The sequence below is a fragment of the Rhamphochromis longiceps genome, linkage group LG7, assembly GCF_057381845.1.
Source record: "Rhamphochromis longiceps isolate RC_006_pf linkage group LG7, R_longiceps_female_GT1.1, whole genome shotgun sequence".
NCBI classification, from domain to species: domain Eukaryota; kingdom Metazoa; phylum Chordata; class Actinopteri; order Cichliformes; family Cichlidae; genus Rhamphochromis; species Rhamphochromis longiceps.
Window position 1 is genome coordinate 28,360,559 of NC_140563.1, and position 21,676 is coordinate 28,382,234.

A 21,676-nucleotide genomic window follows, 5' to 3' on the forward strand; every position below is an offset into this window, starting at 1 on the left:
CACTGAACACTGGTGCTCCACAGGGGTGTGTACTGAGCCCTCTCCTGTACTCACTCTACACCTACGACTGCACAGCCACTAACAGCTCCAACATCATTGTGAAGTTTGCGGACGACACTACAGTGGTGGGTCTTATCACCAACGGTGATGAGACGGCTTACAGGGAGGAGGTCAGCGCCCTGACCCACTGGTGTCAAGACAACCATCTCACCCTCAACGTCGCAAAGACAAAGGAGTTGATAGTGGACTTCCGGAGGTGCAGAGAAGTACACACCCCCATCACCATCAGCGGCGCTGCTGTGGAGAGAGTGAGCAGCTTCCGGTTCCTTGGTGTACATCTGGCTGAGGATCTTACGTGGTCAGTACACACAAACAAAACAGTGAAGAAGGCGCAGCAGCGCCTCTTCTTTCTCAGGAGACTGAAAAGATTCGGCATGAGCCCCCGCATCCTCAGGACCTTCTATCACTGTGCCATTGAGAGCATCCTCACTGGATGCATCACCACCTGGTATGGCAACAGCACCGCCTACAACTGCAAAGCTCTCCAGCGAGTAGTGCGGTGCTCTGAACGGATAATTGGAGGTGAGCTTCCCTCCCTCCAAGACATCTACAGGAAGCGGTGCCTGAGGAAAGCGGGGAGGATCATCAAGGACTCCAGTCACCCCAGCCATAAACTGTTCAGACTACTTCCATCAGGAAGGAGGTTCTGCAGCATCCGGTCCTGTACCAGCAGACTGAGAGACAGCTTCTTCCACCAGGCCATCAGACTGCTGAACACGTCATAGACACCTCAGCTTCACTACTGGAACTTCAACATTATGCACTCCATACTGTACAGTAATACCACTGTTTTGCACATGTCTCAACTCTGTATATTTTTATATATTTTATTTATTGTTTACTCTATTTAATTTGTAAAATATGCGTACACACACACACACACACACACACACACACGTAGAAAAATATTTAGTATACACATCCAGAAATGCATATACTATTATATATTGTACATATATTTATTAGTTCAGATGTAGCCATTCTTGTATTTTGCTTGTTTACATTATTGTATTTTGCACAACTCTGTTCCTTGTGAAGCTCGCACACAAGAATTTCACTCACATGTGCTGTACCAATGTACCTGCACATGTGATGTGGCAATAAAAGTGATTTGATTTGATTTATTGAATTATTTGTTGATTCTTTGATTTTAAACTGCATCAAACACATTGTCACAGTTTGGACATTTAAAACGTCTCGCAGGAGCTGAGAGTCTTCGTCAGCACTGAAAACACAGGGCGTCATAAGAGGAATGAGAAAAATGTCAAATCCAGCCATTAGGAGCAGAGTGTGGGCGGGGCTTTCATCAGGAAACTGAAGGAATGAAGTGGTTTCTGTTCAACCGGTCAAGGCGCACACGTCTGCTGAGTTTACTGACTTCTGTTAAACACAGTTTCCTGTTTGGTTTTTAAAAGTTTACCAGAAATTAAATGCACGACTTCCTGCATGTGATCACACATATTGATCATCTGGCACGCGCGCTCTCGCTCTCACACACAGACACACACACACAAGCCCGTTCAGCTATCTTAGTGAGGACCTTCATTGACATAATGCTTTCCCTGGCCCCTAACCCTAAACATTAAAAATGACCCTAACGCCGTCAAATTTGTGAAGACCGGTTTGTGCGCCCTCACAGTGACTGTTGGTTCTCCCAAGTACAATAGAATGCAGATTTCGGTCCTCACAAAGACAGCTAGACAGGAACACACACGCACACAAAAAAAACACATGCACAGCAAAAAAATGACATTAAATGAAGTCAAATTCAAATAGAGACCAACTTATAGTTTGCGTTTGTGGGGGGGGGGCACCGAAACCACAGCGAGGAGGTGGTGTCGGGTTTGCAGTGACAGTGGTCGAGTTACATAGAAAATGAACAGAGGGAGAGAGAGGGCGTGTCGGCCGGTAGAACAGGTTTGGGCGAGGCGGTCAAGCGAGCTTCACGCACATAGTGAGCCAGAATGAGAGAGAGCAGAGTCAGATTTGTTTCCATTTCAGAGAAGAAGAAGAACACGGCGGCGGCGACCGACGAACATACAGGTGAGTCCCTGAAACCCCTTTAAATCCTCTGTAGTACAAATACTACAATACATCTACTTCAGCTAAACACTGGAGTACGTCATGTTATAGACGCAGTAGAAGTAACTCTGTACTTGGTTACTGCAGTACCTCTAGTTTATAAATACTTTGATTCACTCGAGAGGACTTTAAAATGTGACTGAAACCTCAGTATAATGCAGTACTCTGTGCTACACTATAGTACAGTACACTCTGCCGTACACTACAGTGTACTGTAGTACAGTAAATCAAAGTAAAATACACTACAGTACTGTGTTTACCTGCTCTTTACCCCACCATATAAATGGTGGAATCAGACCTCTGAATGTGTCTAAATACTAAGATTTGCAGTACTTCAACTTGTAACCTGTGGTACTTTTTACTTCAGTTAAAGTGTTGAGTACTTCACTGCTGACTTCATGTGATGACTCAGAGTGTGTACACCTCACAGCCACATTCATCCAGGTAACATGCCTCACCTGTTGGTCCAGGAGTGTCATCAAATGGTGCCTTCACTTAAAGCAGGAAATCTGGGCCTCGGTGAATTAATCTAACTTCAGTGTTACTGCACGAGCTAATCAAATCCAATCAATCAACCAAATTAATGGGCAGATGTCTGGGCGTGGGGCTTTTGCAGCATCACTGAGTACTATCACATACTTCAAGGGTCACAAGTAAAAGTATAAAGCAGAGGACAAAGTACTCAGATCCTTAACTTTGTTTTACTCTGTGAATGTACTCAATCAGTGAAATTACTCAGTTACTTTCATCATTCATTGAATAATCAACCACTCCTCTTATTGGTCAGATCTGATCAGTCACTCTGATCGGAACATCAGTTCTGCAGTAAGTGTACTTATTGATCACCTGTATTGATCTGTTTCCTTTCACATAGGTCTCTTCCTGCACTGCATTAACTGATTGGCCAGCTGCCTGATTGGACATAATTTTAGCCTCACCGTCTTGTGACGTGTCAGCATGTCCTCAAATATCAACGTCTCTCTGGAGAACCCCTACGGTCAGGTAACTATTCCACGGGCTAAGCTCCACTCTTCCAGTGACTCCACAGTGATAGCCAATCCAATGGTTATTACCAGCAATGAGAACCCGTACCAAGTGTCGAGCTCCGCCCCCCCACCATACACGGTGAAGGTGGATGGAGGGGGGGATGATGAAGGGGGGAGCTGCCGTGCCTGCTGCTACCGTTGCAGGAGAAAGAAGTGACATCATCGCTGCAGAGCGTGATGTCATAACAGTAGAAGGATTGTGACTGGCTCAGATTTATTTATTTGCTCTTCTAGAGGAAACAAGGATGGAAGGAAATGAGGAAACAATGAAGGAAGGAGGGAAGGAAATTTCATGAACTGGAGGATGTTTTCTCGCTGTGGCCATTTTGTGTCTCAAATACTTCACTTACATGTTTGTGAAGCTCAAACCTCCACCCCTCACCACCATCCCTACCCAGAACTGGGATTTCAGAGGCCATGGGGACTTGTGTGGTTACAAACACTTGAGGGGTCATGGCGTCTTTGTGGTGCCCTGCGGACTTCGGGGATCACAGGGACTTTTGGGACTCGGGGTCTTTATGGGGTCCTGGGTTTTTTTTGCCCTTGATGGTATTTTATTTTTTTACTGGCAGTTTTATATCAATACATATAAAAAAATATTGGGGAGATGATTTTTAGACACAAAATGGCCACCACTGAACCGCAGTTTCACTTCTGTGCCTTTGTCAAGAAACCTATAGTTTTGATGTTTTTCCTGTAAACAACATTAGGTATGATTTTATAGTGTTACTGGATATAATCAATATGTTGGATTATAACTGATTATATCTAATATCAGACAGAGGATTGTTCTCCAATGTTCTACATGGTTATATAGTGATGTTTGAATTTTGTAAACATTCAGAATTCAGCTGAAAAATCTTTAAAATGTTCAATTCAATGATTGAAACTTTATTGATTATTACAAAAGTTCTTGATCATTACGAACTCCAAATGAACTGATCTAAAAATATTTTTTATCAGGTTGTAAAAAAGCAGCTGTAAATTATACTGTTTGTTTTTCTTGATGATGATGAACATTTGTGTTTGTGTTTTTGTTGTTGTTATTTGTTGTTTTATATTTGACACATAATTGGCATTATTCTTGTTTTTTTTCTGTTTTCATCACAGTGACTATGCAAATCAAATGAAGCAATCAGAGCACAGGTCATCATGTGGAATAAAATTTTAAATGTAAAACTTCATCTCTGTGGCTGCTCGCACAACATTAAAGTCTCAGTAACAGCGAGCCAAACATTTCTCTGATTTTTAGAATCAATCATTACAGATTTTATGATAATCATCATTAATTATTGTTAAAATATAAAGTCACCATTTAATTATTTTACTGTTAACAATGAAACAATTATTGATGATGTAGTTGATCATATATTGTGATCGGAGCTGATAGGAGGCAGAACCCTGCCCAATTTGGATCTGCGACCTTTGATTTGATCCACAAGCATAAACTAAGATGTATAACTCTGTACAATGGCTTGTGTCACAAATGTGTGCACCAAAACATAAACACAAATAAAAAAAATTATTTGAAGATGTAAATTATTTTAAAATGTCTGAATCTAAACCTGAGTAAACAGCAATCATTTGACTTACAAACATCTTTTTCACTTTCAGAGCTTCCTGTTGGTACAAATCTCTAAAAATACTTGGCTTTCTTTTCGTTCACTTACATCATCAAGCATGGGTGCATGAATTGGCAGATGTGCACGGATCATGCTGCATGTGTGCAGTGAGTTTTGGGGGGGTTTGTAATGCATTTATTGAATAACAAAAACATGGCACAGTACAGTACATCATTCATAATCAGTGTTACAAGCAGACAAGTGCAGATGAAACAAAGCAGAAAGAAAGATACAACAGTATATACTGACAATAATCAAATTATATATATTAAAAAATCATAATAATAAAAATAAATTATCAAATAAAATGGGATGAAATGTGCTAGGAATTAACATTTAGTTTATATTTTTCAAAAGTGTCCCTGAAAATTGAACCTTTGGACCCTTTCATGAATTTTAAGGAGAAGATGTATACGAATTCTCTATGAAAGGGAATGAGAGCATGCCTTCAGGTTGGGAAACAGGTCATTCGACTGTGTCCCTTGGAGTGTCCTGTGGGGGATGCTTCAAAAGTATGGGCGAATGCCCTCATGCTATGGGCCATTCGATCCATGTACAACTGTTGCAGGAGTGCAGGAGCTTAGTCCGCATCACAGGCAGTAAGTCGGACTCATTTCCGGTGGGTGTTGGACTCAGAGCTGCCCTTTGTCGCAGATTCTGTTCATAGTTTTATGGACAGAATTTCTAGGCATTGGCAGGTGGATAAAGGCTTCCACTTTGGTGGCCTCAGAGTCTAATTTCTGCTTTTTGCAGATGATGTGGTTTGGACCCTCAGTGTGGTAAGGTGTAGAGCTCAGCCATCCGGAAGGGGCTCAGAGTAGAGCCACGAGTCCTCCGCACTGAAAGGAGCTAGACATTCCTGGACAAAGGCAGACCTAGGACACGCTGGAGATATTATATCTGTCAGCTGGCCTGAGAAAGCCCCAGTGTTCCCCCAGATAAGCTGGAGGATGTGGCTGGGGAGAGGGAGGGCCTCTGCTGCCCCTGCCCTGGGTAAGAGGAAGAAAATCGATAATTGTTGTTACTTTTCAGGTAATGGAAGACATTTGTTACACCTGACTCTGACCTGGACTCAAACAGGACGTTGGGATGAAATATTAGGTTTTATTGCAGGCAAAGAGGATAAACAGGTAGTATTGTAAGGCAGAATTTCCAGAGTGACATTTGCAGAGGAGCAGGCAGGTTATCCACTGAATTCTCTCCACAGTTATTTTCACTGAAGCTTCACCTTCAGATTGTCCTGAGTAAAAACAAAATACAGTTTTTAAATAATGAATTCAGCTATTAAGGGGAAAAAGGAGAAAGAACAGTCTAAAAAGTGATTGCCCCTCTTGATAAATCATAAATTTATGGCAATTAAACATATTTTTTGGAAAACCGAGATAGGTTTCACTTCCACACCCAGGCCTCAATATTTTCAGACCTGCCAGACATAGGTATTGAATAGTTTTCTTGTTTAATTAATACCATAACTCAAAAATGTATTTTTTTCATGGTTCTGAGTCTCTTACCCAGTGTTTCATGTTTTGAATCTTGTTAATTCATTATTGTTTTGATTTGAAGAAGTGGACTTGTTTCTATTGATTCTAATTTAATTACGATTGATTTCCTTGTGTTTAGAAGTTTTTCAATTTCTTTTTAGTTCCCTACTATATTATTTGAGATTTTTAATTTAGTCATAAAAGACTTTAGGATTATTAGTTTACATCCTGTTCCCTTAGTCTCATCTTTGTGTTTCTTACCTTAGTGTATTCCAAGTTAAGTGTGTCACGTTGCCTACGGCTGTGTCTCAACTCAGGGGCTGCATCCATCGGAGGCCGCATTTGAAGGCCGGTTACGTCACAGCGACGCGACGAAGGCTGTCCCAATTCAAAGGCTGCTCCAAATGCAGCTGACAAATGCGTCCTTCATTTCCCCAAATTTGAAGGATGGGTCGGGTGTATCCTTCGTGGCCCAACCTATCCCAGAATTCATAGCACGGCCCAACCAATTCCAGTTTCCAACAATGACGGCAGCTACTTAGTTGTAATATTACTCTTATTAGTCTTGTCAATACTTTATTAATTAAATTATTATTTATAATATTTTTATACAAGCATCAAAATACTTTTCAAACGTGGCAATGGCAGAGGAGCACGGCTTAAGAGTTTGAAATATTTCTCTTTCTGGGTCACAAAAAAAACTTTTAACATATTTTCAGGCGAGAATGTAGCTTCAATATCTAGCTTCAATGTAAACTTCAAATATCTTCTCGGTTTATCAAGACATCACATATTTGCAAAAGTAAATAAGTCCAGTTTCACTTTTCATATCACCAAGCTTTTTGATCAATTGTCTTCTTTCAGCATCATATTTCTGACAATGCATTAAAACATGTTCTATTGTTTCTTCTTCTGTATTGCAGTCACACTTTCCTGTACAGTGTTTCCCTATTAAAAACAACGTGCTATTCACAGAGCTTTATATGTTCACCAAAGACGGTAGAAGTGTTAGAAAAACACACAAAAAAGGACAGTTGGACCAAAGGAGTCAAAGTTCAATGAGGGCCCAGTCTGAGTTTAAGTTTGAATTTAACCCCAAATTTAAGAGTTTAAAACATTCATGAAACTCATTTAAATCTGATGTGAAATAGTTAGGCCTAATTAGAGTGTGTAAGGAGTTTCCTGCCTTGTTTATTTGAAGCAGCATTCAGGTGACACCCAGGTGGATTTAATCTACTCTAAACCTGTAGCCACAATCCCCTGTTAGAATCGCATCTTTTCTATCGATCTGCAAGTGAGGGTCTGAAATGCTGGGCTATGATCCTGAGGTCTCTCAGAGTCACCTCAGGGCTAATGCTAAAACAGGAAGTCCAGTCTGAGCATCAGATATATATAGAAAAGTCACTTTAGTTTCTCTCTGAGATGAACAAAGAAGAGGAAACAGTGAAAGAAGGAGTCCGGTGATCAGTCAGGTGAGCTCCTCACCTTCACTAGATTTACTCACACACTCACACAGTTCCAGTTTCTCTCTGAACCTCTGAATGAGCTGCTGAGTTGAGACAGTGGTATTGTTTCCTGTAACATCAGAATGTGACCGATGAGATGTCAAACCCAGAGAGACCTGCAGGGGGCACTCCAAACCTGCTCACAGGAAACAGGTTGCTCTGAAAAGAACTCTGGTCGTATGTTTTTTTCTGTCTGGCTGAAGTTACAAGTATCTCTCTGTGTGTGTGCAGCGTTTTTCTCACTCAGAGAAAAATTCATGTGGCCCTAAAGGTGTGCAGACAGGGGATCAGAACAAAAAACTGCAGGTGAAACATAAACACTCCTCTGTACACCAGCTGCCTCCTCCTCCTCAGGCTCATCCTTCTTATGTGGCTCCTCCTCTCATCTCCAACTCTTTCTCTCTTGCTCACTCTCTCTGTTGCTAGGCGACCTTAGTTTATACTGAGCTGTAACCTGATAGGTTGACACAGAAACCAGAAAATAGTTGTACTTTCTATTGTATTTATATTGTACTATTGCTTGTTTGATATGCTTTTATATTTCCTCTATGTTGCTATATTGTTTGTTTGACATGTCTTCATGTGAAGCACTTTGTAACAGCGTTTTTGTCTTAAAAAGTGCTATATAAATAAATTTTACTTACTTTACTTACTATTGGCTGATCAGGTTACAGGTGAAATTGTTGGGTTTTTTCATGTAAGAAGTTTCAGTTTGTCTCTTTCCTGAAACTAGTTTTTATTTTCACTGTCAGTACTTACTGATGAGTTTTTAGATTTGACCTGTTATATTTTCTATGTGTTTATTTTCACTGTGTAACTAATGAATACTGATTTAAACAGCTGTGCAGTCTTCATGTTTTATGCTTTTAAGATTGGTGTGTTATTTGACTCTGAGAGAGCTGCGAGTCGACACCAAACAGGATGAATTATTGATAAAGACGAGTCTCTCTCTGAGGAAGGAGTAAAATTGACACAAAGACCAAATAAAGGAGCAGAGAGAACAACAAGAGAAAGCTTAAGAAACAGGAATAAAAAAAGTAAAACAACACGAGGAAGATACAAACCAATAAGAGACAACAGAAGAACTGAAGAACAACACCAGAGAGAAAATAAGAGGATTAAAGAGATAAAGACAAAAAAATAAAAGAGGAAAAGGAGAAGATGTGAAGGACAAAATCTGGAAAAGGTAAAACCAGGTGGGTTTCTGTTCCAATCAATCAGAACGTAGGAGGTGAAATGCAAATAAACCCAAAAATAGGGTTTTGATTTTTGAGCCCTTATAGTAAGTACAGAGGATATGCAAATGTATTTTTCAGGTCTGCTCAGTTTTAGTTTTATAGCAACATTCACAGTCTAAGACTGAACCTGGTTTCTGTGAGTGGATGAAAGCATCGGTGTGATAGATCTGTAGAGGAGCAGCCAGCGTTGGTACCCTGATGTCTAGAATTAAAACTGTGATGATGATGCAGAGAGCGTGTGGTGTACTCAGGTGTGGTTTGCAACTTTGACCTTTTGCTGGAGGTATGAGTTATACACTCAGTCTTGATAATCATGATGTGATGAAATACAGTTATCACACGTGGTCATTGTGAGCGCTTGAAGTTTAACTTTCACACAGTCTGTCAGGGTCTGGTCTGTGACCCAGTGCTCTCATTTGGTTTTGATCTCTTTTGCTATATTTTGAAGATAATGTTCGAGGTTAATTATTTAGTTGCCTCAAGTTTAATCTAGCTATGTTACACTTACGTCTTCTGGTTAGTCTAATGTATTTCTTGTCTGTGATTTCAGGTTGTCAAGATTGTATTGCCACGTCTGCGTCTCATGTTTCCTGTTTTACTTTGAAGAGGTCTTGTGTTTCTATGTTCGTTGTGTTTAGTTTTACTCTTCCTCTGTGACATCGTTATGTTCATTTGTGTCAGCTGTTTTCCCATGTGTTTCCACTTCCCATGATCAGCTCCTGTGTGCTTTTAGTCTCTGTGTGTTCATTCATTTTTTGTTTGAGCATCTGTTATTCTATCTAGTCTCCATTCATGCCAGATCTGTATGTCTATGTCCGTGTTCCAGGGTTTTGTTATGTTTCGCTCAGCCAGTTTAGATTATGATTTAGAAAGGGGGAAAACTAAATCCAGCCTTTAATAAACGGCTCGTTTTTCAGTTAATAATATGTTTTGTTATTTTGTGTGTCCGCACTTGGGTCCACCTTCTTCACTCCTTACAGTCTGCCTCAGCCAGACTGTGACACAGTCAGTGCAGATGGGAATATAATTTAAAGAGTTTAACTTGAGCAGTCTAAAGCAAGCTGATTTGGGGTGATATGGTACTATAAGGTCATTAAGATAAGATGGGGTCTGATTATTTAAGATCCTCTATTTGAAGAGCAGAATTTTAAATTTGATTCTAAATTTAACAGATGAAGGGAAGCCAGTATGGGAGTAATATACACTCTCTCTAGTCCCTCTCAGTACTCTTGCTGCAGCATTTTGGATTAACTGAAGGCTTTTCAGGGAGTTGTTAGGAAATCCTGATAATAAAGAATTACAGTAGTCCAGCCTAGAAGTTATAAATGCATGAACTAGTTTCTCGGAGTCACTCAGAGCCAGGATGTTTCTAATTTTAGAGATATTATGCAAAAATATGTCAATATATGCCAGAGTAAGAATCTGGTTAGATGCCATATTTCTAAGATTTTCAGGGCTGAGAATCATGACCTCAGTTTTATCTGAATTTAGAAGCAGAAAGTTAGAGGTCACCCAGGCCCCTTTTTGTCTTTAAAACATTCCTGCAGTCTAATTGGTGTGTGTTATCTGGCTTCATGAATAGATAAAGTTGAATGTCATCTGCAAAGCAGTGTACCGTATTTTCCGTACTTTAAGGTGCACTTAAAATCCTTTAATTTTCTCAAAAATTGACAGTGCGCCTTATGTATGAATTCTGTTTGTGCTTACTGACCTCGAACCGATTTTATGTGAAACACGGCGCTCAAATCTGTCAAACGACGGTCCCAAAGTCAAACGAACACTGCGGCATCACTGAGAGTTAAAAACTGTCTAAATTCTTTCATCTTTAATAAATTTATCGGTGTTGCTGCTTTACCAGGTGTAACAATTAAGTTTAACATCCAGGCATCCATGAAAACAGAATTTATTAAATTTAACTGAGTTACATGTTAGCAGGAAGTTGGCTTGCTATTTTCCACCTAAACATGATATTGCATGTTCTGAGTAAGATTTCTGAAAAATTTAAACGTACAGCTCTGCTATCACTCTCGACTCGACATAAATGAAGACAGAAAACTAAACAGCAGTGACTTTTTTTTAGGGTTACTGAAGTTGGGCTAGCTGGTATATAATGATGTGCTACTGATCGCTAGCGACACAGCTATGTTAGCATAACAAACACAGTGAAGCTAACTTTTTCCACTCGATAAAATTTAACATGAAGGTTCCCGATGGTTAGAAACAAATGCAATCGCATGGCAGGATGCTGTAAAAAGACCAAACGTCAGTCAGGAGAACAACTGAGATAATCCATCCACAATACGAGGTTAGTCATTAATATACTGAGACAACATGAGACTAGAGCAGCTTCGAGAGAACTCAACATTAATGAATCAATGGTAAGGAAGTGGAGGAAGCAAGAAGAACGAGTTGAGTAAAGTTTGACTTATCTGACTGTTTTGTTTCGCTTAATGCGCCTTATAATCCTGTGCGCCTTATGGTTTGAAAAATACGGTAAATGTATGCTATGCCTTCTGTTAACACTATCTAAGGGAATCATGTATAATGTAAACAGAACTGGTCCTACCACTGAACCCTGTGGAACTCTATAATTAACCTCAGCGTGAGAAGGCTCTCCATTTACATAAACAAATTGGACTCTGTTAGATATGATACAGTACCTGTAAAACCTACAACATGCTCTAATCGTTCTAATAGAATATTATATAGGAAGTAATTAATGAAAGTAACTGAGAAAGACCGATTAGAGAAAAATAATAAATTATCAGTGCTACTGAAAGTAGCTGTACATAACATCGTTAGATAATTATGAGTAATTTTTTCTCTAATAGTTAAAAAGTGTTTGTAAAGAAGTTCATGAAGTCATTACTAGGGATGGGTATCGTTTAGGTTTTATCCGATACCGGTGCCAAATCGGTACTTTTGAAACGTGCCGGTGCTCAAACCGGTGCTTAAAGAATAGAGAACACAAAATTGGTCCAAAAACCTCTCATGCTCAGCTGTTTTTTGTAAAAAGATAACAATGTTAGCCTTTTCTGCAGCTATGGGGCATATATGGTATGATTCTTGGCTGGAAGCAGTGCTTAAACAATGGAAAAAACACAAACTTTGTCCAAAAACCTCTCATGTTTAACTGTTTTCCACTTTTTCTTTGGTCATTTTAGCCTTTTTGGCCAGGGTGAAGGGAGTATCTGCCATCAAACAAGAAGACAGCCGCATGTAGCTATGATGATGTTTGCTAGTTCACCTTACATGCATTAATGTAATAACGCGGTTAGTCTACTCAACGTGAATTACACACGAACAACATTTAGCTACTCACGCAGAGAAGAACGGCTGCTGCTGCCATCATCATCCGTCATCATTTCTGCTACACTGGCAGGGCTAGGGGCCAGGGGCCCGTTCTTCGTACGTCGCTTACTACATCCAAGATCAAATGACACATCCAAGATCAAATCATCGCGCTAACCGTGAGCTCGCTAATCCGGTTCCCCGAACACACCTGCTGTTGACGATTAGTACAGCTGGACGCAGTAATGTGACATCACTGGGTGTCATAAAAGGGGCTACGCATCGATAGTAGAAACATTGATCGGCAACCCTCTGATTGGTCGGCGAAAATGTCGAAGGAGCGCGCTCGGCTCGGTATTTTTCGGCAGCAGAGCAAGAACTCCTGAGTGAGGGATTTCAGGAGTTTCAGAGTTTAATCAGAACGCAAGGGAACACTGCAAAGGCTGCAAAAGCAAGGAGAGAGGGCTGGCAGAAAGTTGCTGACAAATTAAACTCGTAAGTAATTTAATAATAATATATTGGATTTATATAGCGCTTTTCAAGGCACCCAAAGCGCTTTACAATGCCACTATTCATTCACTCTCACATTCACACACTGGTGGAGGCAGCTACGGTTGTAGCCACAGCTGCCCTGGGGCAGACTGACAGAAGCGAGGCTGCCATATTGCGCCATCGGCCCCTCTGGCCAACACCAGTAGGCGGTAGGGTAGATTTATTATATTACACTATATTATCCAATATTATATTACATTATATTATATTGTTATATTATATCCTCTTTCACATTAGAGCCACAACAGGACCCACTAGAACATGGGAACAAGTAAAAGTGAAATATAAGAATATCCTACAGAATGGTAATATTTATCACTTATATTGCTTTTCGTCTCTTGGAAAGAGAGCCTGAAATAATCTGTTTGTTTGTTTATAACAGCAACCAAGAAAAGGGCAGAGCAAAAAAAGACAGGTGGTGGTCCTGCACCCCCTCGTCAACAAGTTGGTTAAGTAAATAATATCCTCACGGGAAAATCGATATCTCTCTATGAGCACACTGTCGCGCTGAGCTAAAGGATCCTGTCTATCCCGCAATATACGCTGAATTCTGAGGACTCTCCTTATCAATCTTGCACCTTCCGCAATGGGTTGCTCGCGTATACGGACAGGACACGGCTGCGACAGACTTCCCAAATCCACCTTGGCTTTTATAGCCGTGGTCTCTCATCTTGATTACACGAAGTAATTTACAATTACTACTCTGAAATATGAATTAAATCTGTAATAATCACATACATGTAATAGAATGTTAATAGTACATTTCCCTTTTTTAGGAAATGACCTGTATGTATCTGTGTGACATCAATAAAAGGATCAAGTGCTGCATTATCTTCAGTTACATTGATGTTATTTATTTATCGCTGTTGCTTTCGTATAAATGAAGCGGACATACCTGCGTGGCCGCGATCTAATCCTGTTTACATAAAGTAAACCTGCTCCCGAGCAGGTTTACGCTTACGGCTCTGTTGCTATGACAGCAAGTCCCGGATGAGCTTCGGGGAACCGACTGATCCAGGATCACGCGAAATCGTCAACAATCTAATCCGGCTAACCTACTTAGCGAGGTACGAAGAACGGGCCCCAGGACTCTACTCTTCATGTTTTTGGGGGATGTTGCATAACAGGCAACCCACCCGCAGTAGATGCGCTCGGTGTGAGGTCTCGCAGCAAGCTATCAAATACGGCGCATTTCTGGGCTTTTAAAAAAAACGCTATGCGTCGCCAGGTGTTTCATCGGATTTGAGGTGTTACCTCCTTTGACAGTATCACAGTATCAGCTTAAAGCACTTGTTGCAGGCTGCTGAGTTTGCTCTAAAAGAACGTACGTACCTGGGCCCGCCTACTATTCTCGGAAACGTAAAATGATTGGCTAGAAGTGTATCACAGCTCAGGAAAAAAAAGCACCGAAATAAAGCACCGAAATGTGCGCTGCTTTTCGGTCTGGTTACTACCGTTTATGTCAGAACCGGTGCGACACCGGTACCCATCCCTAGTCATTACTAGTTGCAGCTGCACGACTGCTAACAGGCATGCATGAAACTCCTGTCGTGGCCTGACTGCACTGGCTGCCTGTGTGTTTTAGAGTTCATTTTAAAATTCTTGTTTTTAAATGTTCTCACAATCTTGCCTCTCTGAGCTTCTTCAGCCCCACACACCCGGTCTCTCAGTAAAGCTAACCAGCTGCTCCTGGAAGTACTGAGATCCGGTAGGAAGCTCGGAGGGGACATGGCCTTTTCTATCGTTGCTACTAAATTATGGAATAACTCACCCTTGCATGTTAGAGAAGACCTTTCTCTGTCCACTAAAATTCCATTTTAAAGAAAATGATGACAATGATAGTGGTAAGATGGTCTAGCTTTACGGAGGGCTTTTTTGTAAAGCAGAAAACTATTTTTCCAGACTAAATATGATCTTCTAAATGACCACACCATTTCCTTTCCAGCATACGAGTTATCTGCCTTAAGGTGCACATTTGAGAGTTATACCAGGGAGTCTAGTACTTCTGATTTGAGGCTTTCTTTTTCACAGGAGCTACAATATCCAGAGTCATACATGGTGGAAAAAGTACCTCTGTTGGAGTAGCTTTCAGGTAGCTGATCTGGTCTGTGTTGGCACAAGGTGTTAAAGAAGATAAGAATGGGTGAATTATATCCTTAAACCTAATCACAGCACTTTCAGAAAGTGCTACTGTGATGACATCTAGTCCTCTATTCCTCACTGCTGTGTATTGTAAACGTTCTTGGGAAATGATCAGCCAAAAAATGCTTTTCAGGAAATGCCATTAAAAGTTCAGTTTCTATGCCATCTGTCAGAACAAGATCAAGAGTGTGATTAACCCTAACCCACAATGGACTGGTCTGGACTGGCTTTAGCTGGGAGATATTAAGGACACTGAATCTTCATATTTCTCAGCAAATTCAATTGAGCAGTGACAGGGTTGACCATTGAGTCCATTTCAAATGGGTCAATGAAACTCGGAGCCAACTTTTTTGACTCAGTACGAAGAGGAGTGTTCTTTGCCAACAATCAAACCTTTAGGTCAGTATGGTAGGCTGGAGCAGGTGTCCAGTGACAAAGTCACTGGAGTTCATGCTCAAGTTTTTTTTTCCTCTTGTTTGATTTTGCCATTTGCTTTTGTATTTTTCCACCAGCCTGAATAAACGGCTTGCTTTTTGTTAAAGTTCAGTTCTTTCCCTTCTGAGTCTGCTTTTAGGTCCACTCCACAACACACCGGCCATTTGGCCATAACAGGGGATGCTGGACAGATGGTACAGAAAGTTCAACTTCGATGGCTGGCAGGGCTGGACTGGCTATTGGGCATACTGGGCATTTGCCCGGTGGGCCACTTGTGATTTTTCGTTTTTATGGGCCGATAGGGTTCCTTTTTTTTTTTTTTTTTTTCTTTTTTTTTAAACGGTATAAATGAATGGTGGTGGCTTGGCCAGTTGGTCATGATTGACTCTGGGCTGGACCAATTACAGCCGACGAGGTCATACTTTAAAGTTGAGGTGAAAATGAACGCGATTTGTCCCGTACTACTTCAGCTAGAAAGTTGCTAATTCAATCACGAAACTGATCAATGATGCATTCATTGTCAGGCCATCTGTTGTTTCATGTATTCATGTCTAGCTTTGTTCATGTCCATGTCAGGGTTTTTCATGTTCTATTTTAGTTTACCCAGTTCAGGTTGATGTTTAGTTTTGGATTAGTTTGCCTTGCCCTTTGTTTTGTACTGTTAAAAGCAGCTCACTTTCTGTTAAGATTTTTGTTCTCGCGTGTCTGCACTTGGGTCCTCCTCCTCACTCCATGTAGTTAGCTTCCCCAACTGTGACACTCTGCATATATATGCTGCTTTAGTCAGCCCAGAGGAAAAGGGCACAGTGGAGGTTTTGGAGGTTTTCCACAAATGGTTTAAAAGTAATATTAAGGGGCTGGTTTTTAAAGTAAAGTGTGAAATGTCTGTCTGTGGAATCTGTTCAGTTAAAGTTCGAACATGTAATTACAACAGGAACGTTGATCAAAGTGCTTTACAGGAGTACAAAATAACTTATATCAATATGAAATATTGCTCACATGGTTCAAACATTATCACTTCAGTTTTTATTAAGCAATTTGGAGGCTATCCAGGCACGGAAGTAAGGGTTCTAGTGGAGCAGAACACCATCCCTTCAGTTGAAGATAGATCTGAGTGTCATCAGCGTACGAATTGAAACAAATTTGATATTTTACGAAAATTAGACCTAGAGCCAGCATATAAACAGATAATAAAATTGGCCCCAATATAGATCCCTGAGGAACTCCACAAATAAGGGGGAATGATGAAGATGTAAAATCTCCAAAGTTCACAGAAAAACTCCTGTCACACAGGTATGACCTGAACCACTCTAGTAGAATGCCCTTAATGGTGCAATGCTCCACTCGTGAGAGCAACATGCTGTAGTCAACAGTATCAAACTGTCAGATCCAAAAGCAAAAGAACAGCTGAGTCACCACTTTTAAATGTGCAGTTTCAGTGTTTTAAAGAGCTGAAACAACATCATTTAGACAAGATCATCAGGCCATTTTCATAGTTTCTCCACCTGATCAAAACACAGGCTCAAACTTATCAAAGACAGAAGAGCAGGTGAAGGCAGGGCCATCATAGATCAAAGCCATTTTATCTTATTGATTAAAAAACTGCAAAAATCTTTCTGAAGAACTATTAATACAAGAAGATGGAGAAATATTCAGAGCCGAATCAATGACTGGAAAAAGGAGCCTGAGGATGTTACAAAGAGGCACAGTGTCAGTTTTCTGACTGACAGTTGTGAACAGGAGTTTTTTTGGTTTTTTGGGGGGGTTTTTTTGCTGGCCTTATGGAATATGCATTTTGTAAGACTTTCACTTTCAAGAAGCCAACAACATTTAAATAAGTCACAAATGGGAATTTCAAACTCTCTGGCACACCATTTACTGCAAACTGCACAACATCTAATGTGTCTAATGCCTGTTGTGGCTGGGGTGCTAGGGGTCACCTGTGATGGCCCTGGTTTTCCTGAGACAGGAGGATCTGGTAATGGCCTCCAGGGGTGGCAGAGGGCAGACAATGTGTTTTTTGGTTGTTTTTTTTTGGTGGTTTTTTTGGGGCGGTGTTAATTACCCTCTGTGCAGCCTTCCTGTTCTAAGTCGTGGCCCCTGCGTACCAAACACCCAGGCATGAGGAGAGCATGCTCTCCACTGAGGAGCGGTAGAAGACCAGCAGCAGCTTCGAGTCCAGGTTATTCTTTCTCAGGACATGGAGGACGTTCAGCCACAAGGGTGATGGTGTTGTGGGTCCAGGAGAGTACAGTGGAGATGCCCAGAAACCTGAACGTGGGGACCAATCCCACCAGTTCACCATTTATAATGAGAGGGGAGTGGACCTGTCTGTGCCTCCTGAAGTCCATTATGAGTTCATTGGTTTTAAGGACGTTCAGCTTCAGGTTATTTTGTGAGCACCAGCAGGACAAATTCTCTGCCTCCACCCTGTACACTGTCTCATCTCCATCAGAGATGAGCCCAACCACCATGGGATCATCTTCAAATTTTATGCTTCTAAATTCAGATAAAACTGAGGTTACTCTACTCGGTCCTAAATAGAATAGAAATACAGTATCTAACCAGATACTTATTCTGCAGGGCATTACTGTTGCCAGTAGTAACCTGTGACATATCATGGTTTTTGCCCAGTATATGTCCTTCAATGTACATATTAAACAAATATGTGGGACTGCTTTCTTCGATTTTCACAATATCACTAAAGATTCTGTCTCAGAGTGACACTGAAAAAATAGTTCATGTATTTATTACTTCTAGGCTGGACTACTGTAATTCATTATTATCAGGATGTCCTAAAAACTCCCTAACAAGCCTTCAGTTGATCCAAAATGCTACAGCAAGGGTACTGACAGGGATGAGAAAGAGCGTATTTCTCCTTTATTGCTTTATCTTTATTGGTTCACTGACCCTGGAGACTAAGAGAAACCTGATAACAGAACAGATAAAGTCACCATGAGTGCTGCATGGCAGGCAAGTTCAGGACCCAAACGCAGGACTCAAAACAAAAGAGTGAACTAAGGGAGACAGCTACATTGCTGAAATAACGATATTTAAACATAGAAGCACTAATAACCAAATACTCAGAAGTAAACAACTGGGAATAAACTAGGGAGCCGAGAAACACACAGCTAGTGGGACAACACAACAACAAGCAGAGGAAGACAAAGGGCTTAAATACACAGAGGGGTAGCGAGGGAAGTAGAACCACATGGGGAACACAGCTGGGAGAGAGCTAACATAAGTAGACAGGGAGGAAGCAAAACTGAATGCAGGACTTGGAACTGTCAAAATAAAACAGGAAATGTGAGACACGCACTAAGACACAGACTTGACGCTGTGACTGGGGAAGAAACAGACATGAGAACATAACTGACTAGGGAGACAGAACGGGAACGCTGTCTGGACACAGGAGATGCATGAACATAGAGATATGGGGGACTAGACATGACACGTGGAACCCAGAAGAGGTACCGAAGAAAATCAAAATCCTAGAAACTACAGAAAATAGCCAAGAAACTAGAAATACAAAGACTACACCATGAACAATGCTAAATAAATGAATATTCAGAAACCAGAAACCAAAGATCAAACACTTCATTAAATAAACTAAAGTTTTGGTGTAAATCAGGTGTTTCTTAGGCTCACAGTGTTGGGGAGTAACGGAATACGTGTACTGCCACTACCTATTTAAAATACAAAATACGAGTAACTGTATTCCCTTACAGTTACCGTTTTAAACGATGGTATTCAGAATACAGTTACTTTGTTGAAATGAATGGATTACACGGCGGTATTTTCCTGTTTCATAAGGCTATGAACTCTATATTTTTGGTGTCCACGCCGGTGGAAACCCAAACAAAACACGCATTAAGAGGCTCTAATGCCTGTGGCCCATGTCACCTCTACTTGCGGCCCGCATAATGACGTGAAGAAATATTTTAAAAAGTTATTCACAAAAATGATTTAATATGAAGGCAATAGGCAGAGTGTTACAGGCATTGCCCTAAAGAAAGTAGCCTCATGGGCAGTGTAGTCCGTGCTGCAGGGAGAATGGACTGCCATACCCGTGATGAGTCTGTGAGCGCGAGGGAAGGAGAAAGAGTCGAAAAGTAAGAGATGTCACCAACCAGAAACAGGAGATGGAAGCATGTAAATATATTATATAATATATATATATATATATATATATATATATATATATATATATATATATATATATATACAAAGTTGACCCTGACAACAAAGTAAATCCAGTTTTCGGCTACAAGCCCAACACGGAACCCAACGTATTAGCCAGAGATCTCTTTACGGTTTTATGCCTTTACGGTTCGGAGCCGCGGACCTGTTTTATATACGCGCGGAATAGTTTTCTATATGAGATCGCTGCAAAAAGTGCAGCCTTACTAATGTCCACCCTACTGTTACTCATTTATATTAAGATTTAAAAATCTAGTTGGTATTGGTATGGCGAGTAACCTTCAGTAAAAGTAATAAATCACACAGCAATAGTACATTCATGTAGTTGTAAAAAGCATGATAATATATTAAGTAATCCAAAGTATTCAGAATACTTTACACTCATTGAGTAACGTAACGGAATATGTTACAAAATATATTTTGGGGCATGTATTCTGTAATCTGTAATGGAATACATTTCAAAAGTAACCTTCCCAACACTGGAGGCTCAGGTGGATTCTGTGATTGGTTTAATATGGATGGCCTTTTCTTCTCGTTCAATCAGATAAAAATGTCTGATGACAGAAAAGAAGAAGATGAGGAGGAAGAAGTCACCTGTCAGCCTCTTCCCCCTCCTCCAGCCTCTGTTGCCTTGGAGACAATGATGTCACTGAGGAGGCAGGATCTGGTGTGCATTGTGTGTTTCGGAAGCTACGACCTGGCAAAGCGGCTGCCTAGGCGACTACACTGTGGCCACACCTTCTGCCAGGCGTGTCTGAAGAGACTGAACACAGTCATCAACGAACAGGTGACTGATGACATCACAGACACTTATCTGAGTTTGTGAGAAGCGAAGGACGTGGAAGAGTAACAGGCATGCAAATGTGAGCAGCAGCAGTTAAAGACTGAATTAGAGCTGTGTCCACAGGTGATGTCTGACACACTTGAGAGGTCAGGGATGAGCAGATGAGGGGTTAATCAGACAGACATAAAGTTGAGGGGTCTGGTACAGAAGTTGTGTGTCTGTAGTCACTCCCCTGTGCTCCACAGGTGTGGATCCCGTGTCCTCAGTGCCGGCAGAACACGCCTTCACCCAGAGGAGGCGCCGCAGCTCTGGACCTGGACCTGGCCACCTTCCTGGGAGTGAAGGCCTGCACCTCCTCCTCCTCCTCCTCCTGGAGCTGCGGTCGCAGAGAGGGCCTGTCAGCAGCAGACGCAGCCCAGGACGGGAAGCTGTGGCTGGGGAAGGAGGCTGTGGATGATGGTTGGTCGCACGGAGGGCTGGCTGAGCCCCGCTTCCATCACTATGGCAACTGCTGTCCACCACTTTCCTATTGGTTGTGCTGCTGGTTCTGTTGCCCAGGGCGGGGCTAACAACAATGGGTGGGGCTAGAAGGGCTCAATGATGAAAGTTTAGTTCACTCTTTATTGGTCCCTGAGTTCCTCCTTAATGCAATTTAATCAAAGGGGATATTTTGACCGTTTCCAGTGAAGAGGTAAACAAGAACTAAAGATAATTTAATTACCATGGTAACTAGGCAACAAGTGCTTCACAACAAAATACCTGAACATGAAAAAGAGTTAACCAGAAACACAAACCTAAGAAATGACTTTTTAGCTGTGTTTTAAAAGTGACTTTGAGTCTACAGATCTGAACCTCGGGGGGAGAGCGTTCCAGAGTCTGGGGGCCACTATTGCAAAAGCTCTGACTCAGCCTTGTATGATGCACAGCCAGTAGGCCCTGATTAGATGACCTCAGGAACATCCTGGGTACCTATGGATGTAAAAGTTTACTGATGCAAGTTGGTGCATGAAGAGCTCCTTAAACCTTATGTTTAAGGCTGGAAATCACCTGTTACAGTTTCTGATCGCTTATAGCAGGTCATATAATTGTTGGCTTTTCTTTGTTTTCTCTGTAGTATTGTAGAGTCTTTACCTTACAATATAAAGCACCTTGAAAAAAAGTTACATTGAATTGAACTGGATTGAATTGAAATGCATGAATCACTAACCTGTGATCTTCCCTCACCCCTTGATAGCTTA

General features: G+C 41.1%; 1 protein-coding gene and 2 long non-coding RNA genes across 3 annotated transcripts; all 3 read left to right on the forward strand.

Moving 5' to 3' along the window:
- The first annotated feature begins 640 nt into the window (after positions 1 to 640).
- Positions 641 to 4,730, forward strand: LOC146665485 (uncharacterized). Its single transcript, XR_014912616.1, has 2 exons — positions 641 to 2,103; positions 3,017 to 4,730. It is a non-coding gene; the product is annotated as an uncharacterized LOC146665485 (long non-coding RNA).
- Positions 4,731 to 12,433: 7,703 nt separating this feature from the next.
- On the forward strand, positions 12,434 to 13,396 carry LOC146665486 (uncharacterized). The gene is made up of 4 exons (XR_014912389.1): positions 12,434 to 12,820; positions 12,934 to 13,026; positions 13,115 to 13,182; positions 13,260 to 13,396. It is a non-coding gene; the product is annotated as an uncharacterized LOC146665486 (long non-coding RNA).
- Positions 13,397 to 20,204: 6,808 nt separating this feature from the next.
- rnf224 (ring finger protein 224) lies at positions 20,205 to 21,007 on the forward strand. The gene is made up of 2 exons (XM_085410941.1): positions 20,205 to 20,441; positions 20,684 to 21,007. Exons 1-2 carry the CDS (start codon positions 20,205 to 20,207, stop codon positions 21,005 to 21,007), a joined length of 561 nt encoding a protein of 186 aa, XP_085267067.1.
- The last annotated feature ends 669 nt before the right edge of the window (positions 21,008 to 21,676 follow it).

Coding starts and splice junctions, on each gene's coding strand:
- rnf224 (XM_085410941.1), top strand. CDS start 20,205: ATGTCTGATGACAGAAAAGAAGAAGATGAGGAGGAAGAAGTCACCTGT. Junction 20,442..20,683: donor ACACAGTCATCAACGAACAG/GTGACTGATGAC, acceptor TGTGCTCCACAG/GTGTGGATCCCGTGTCCTCA.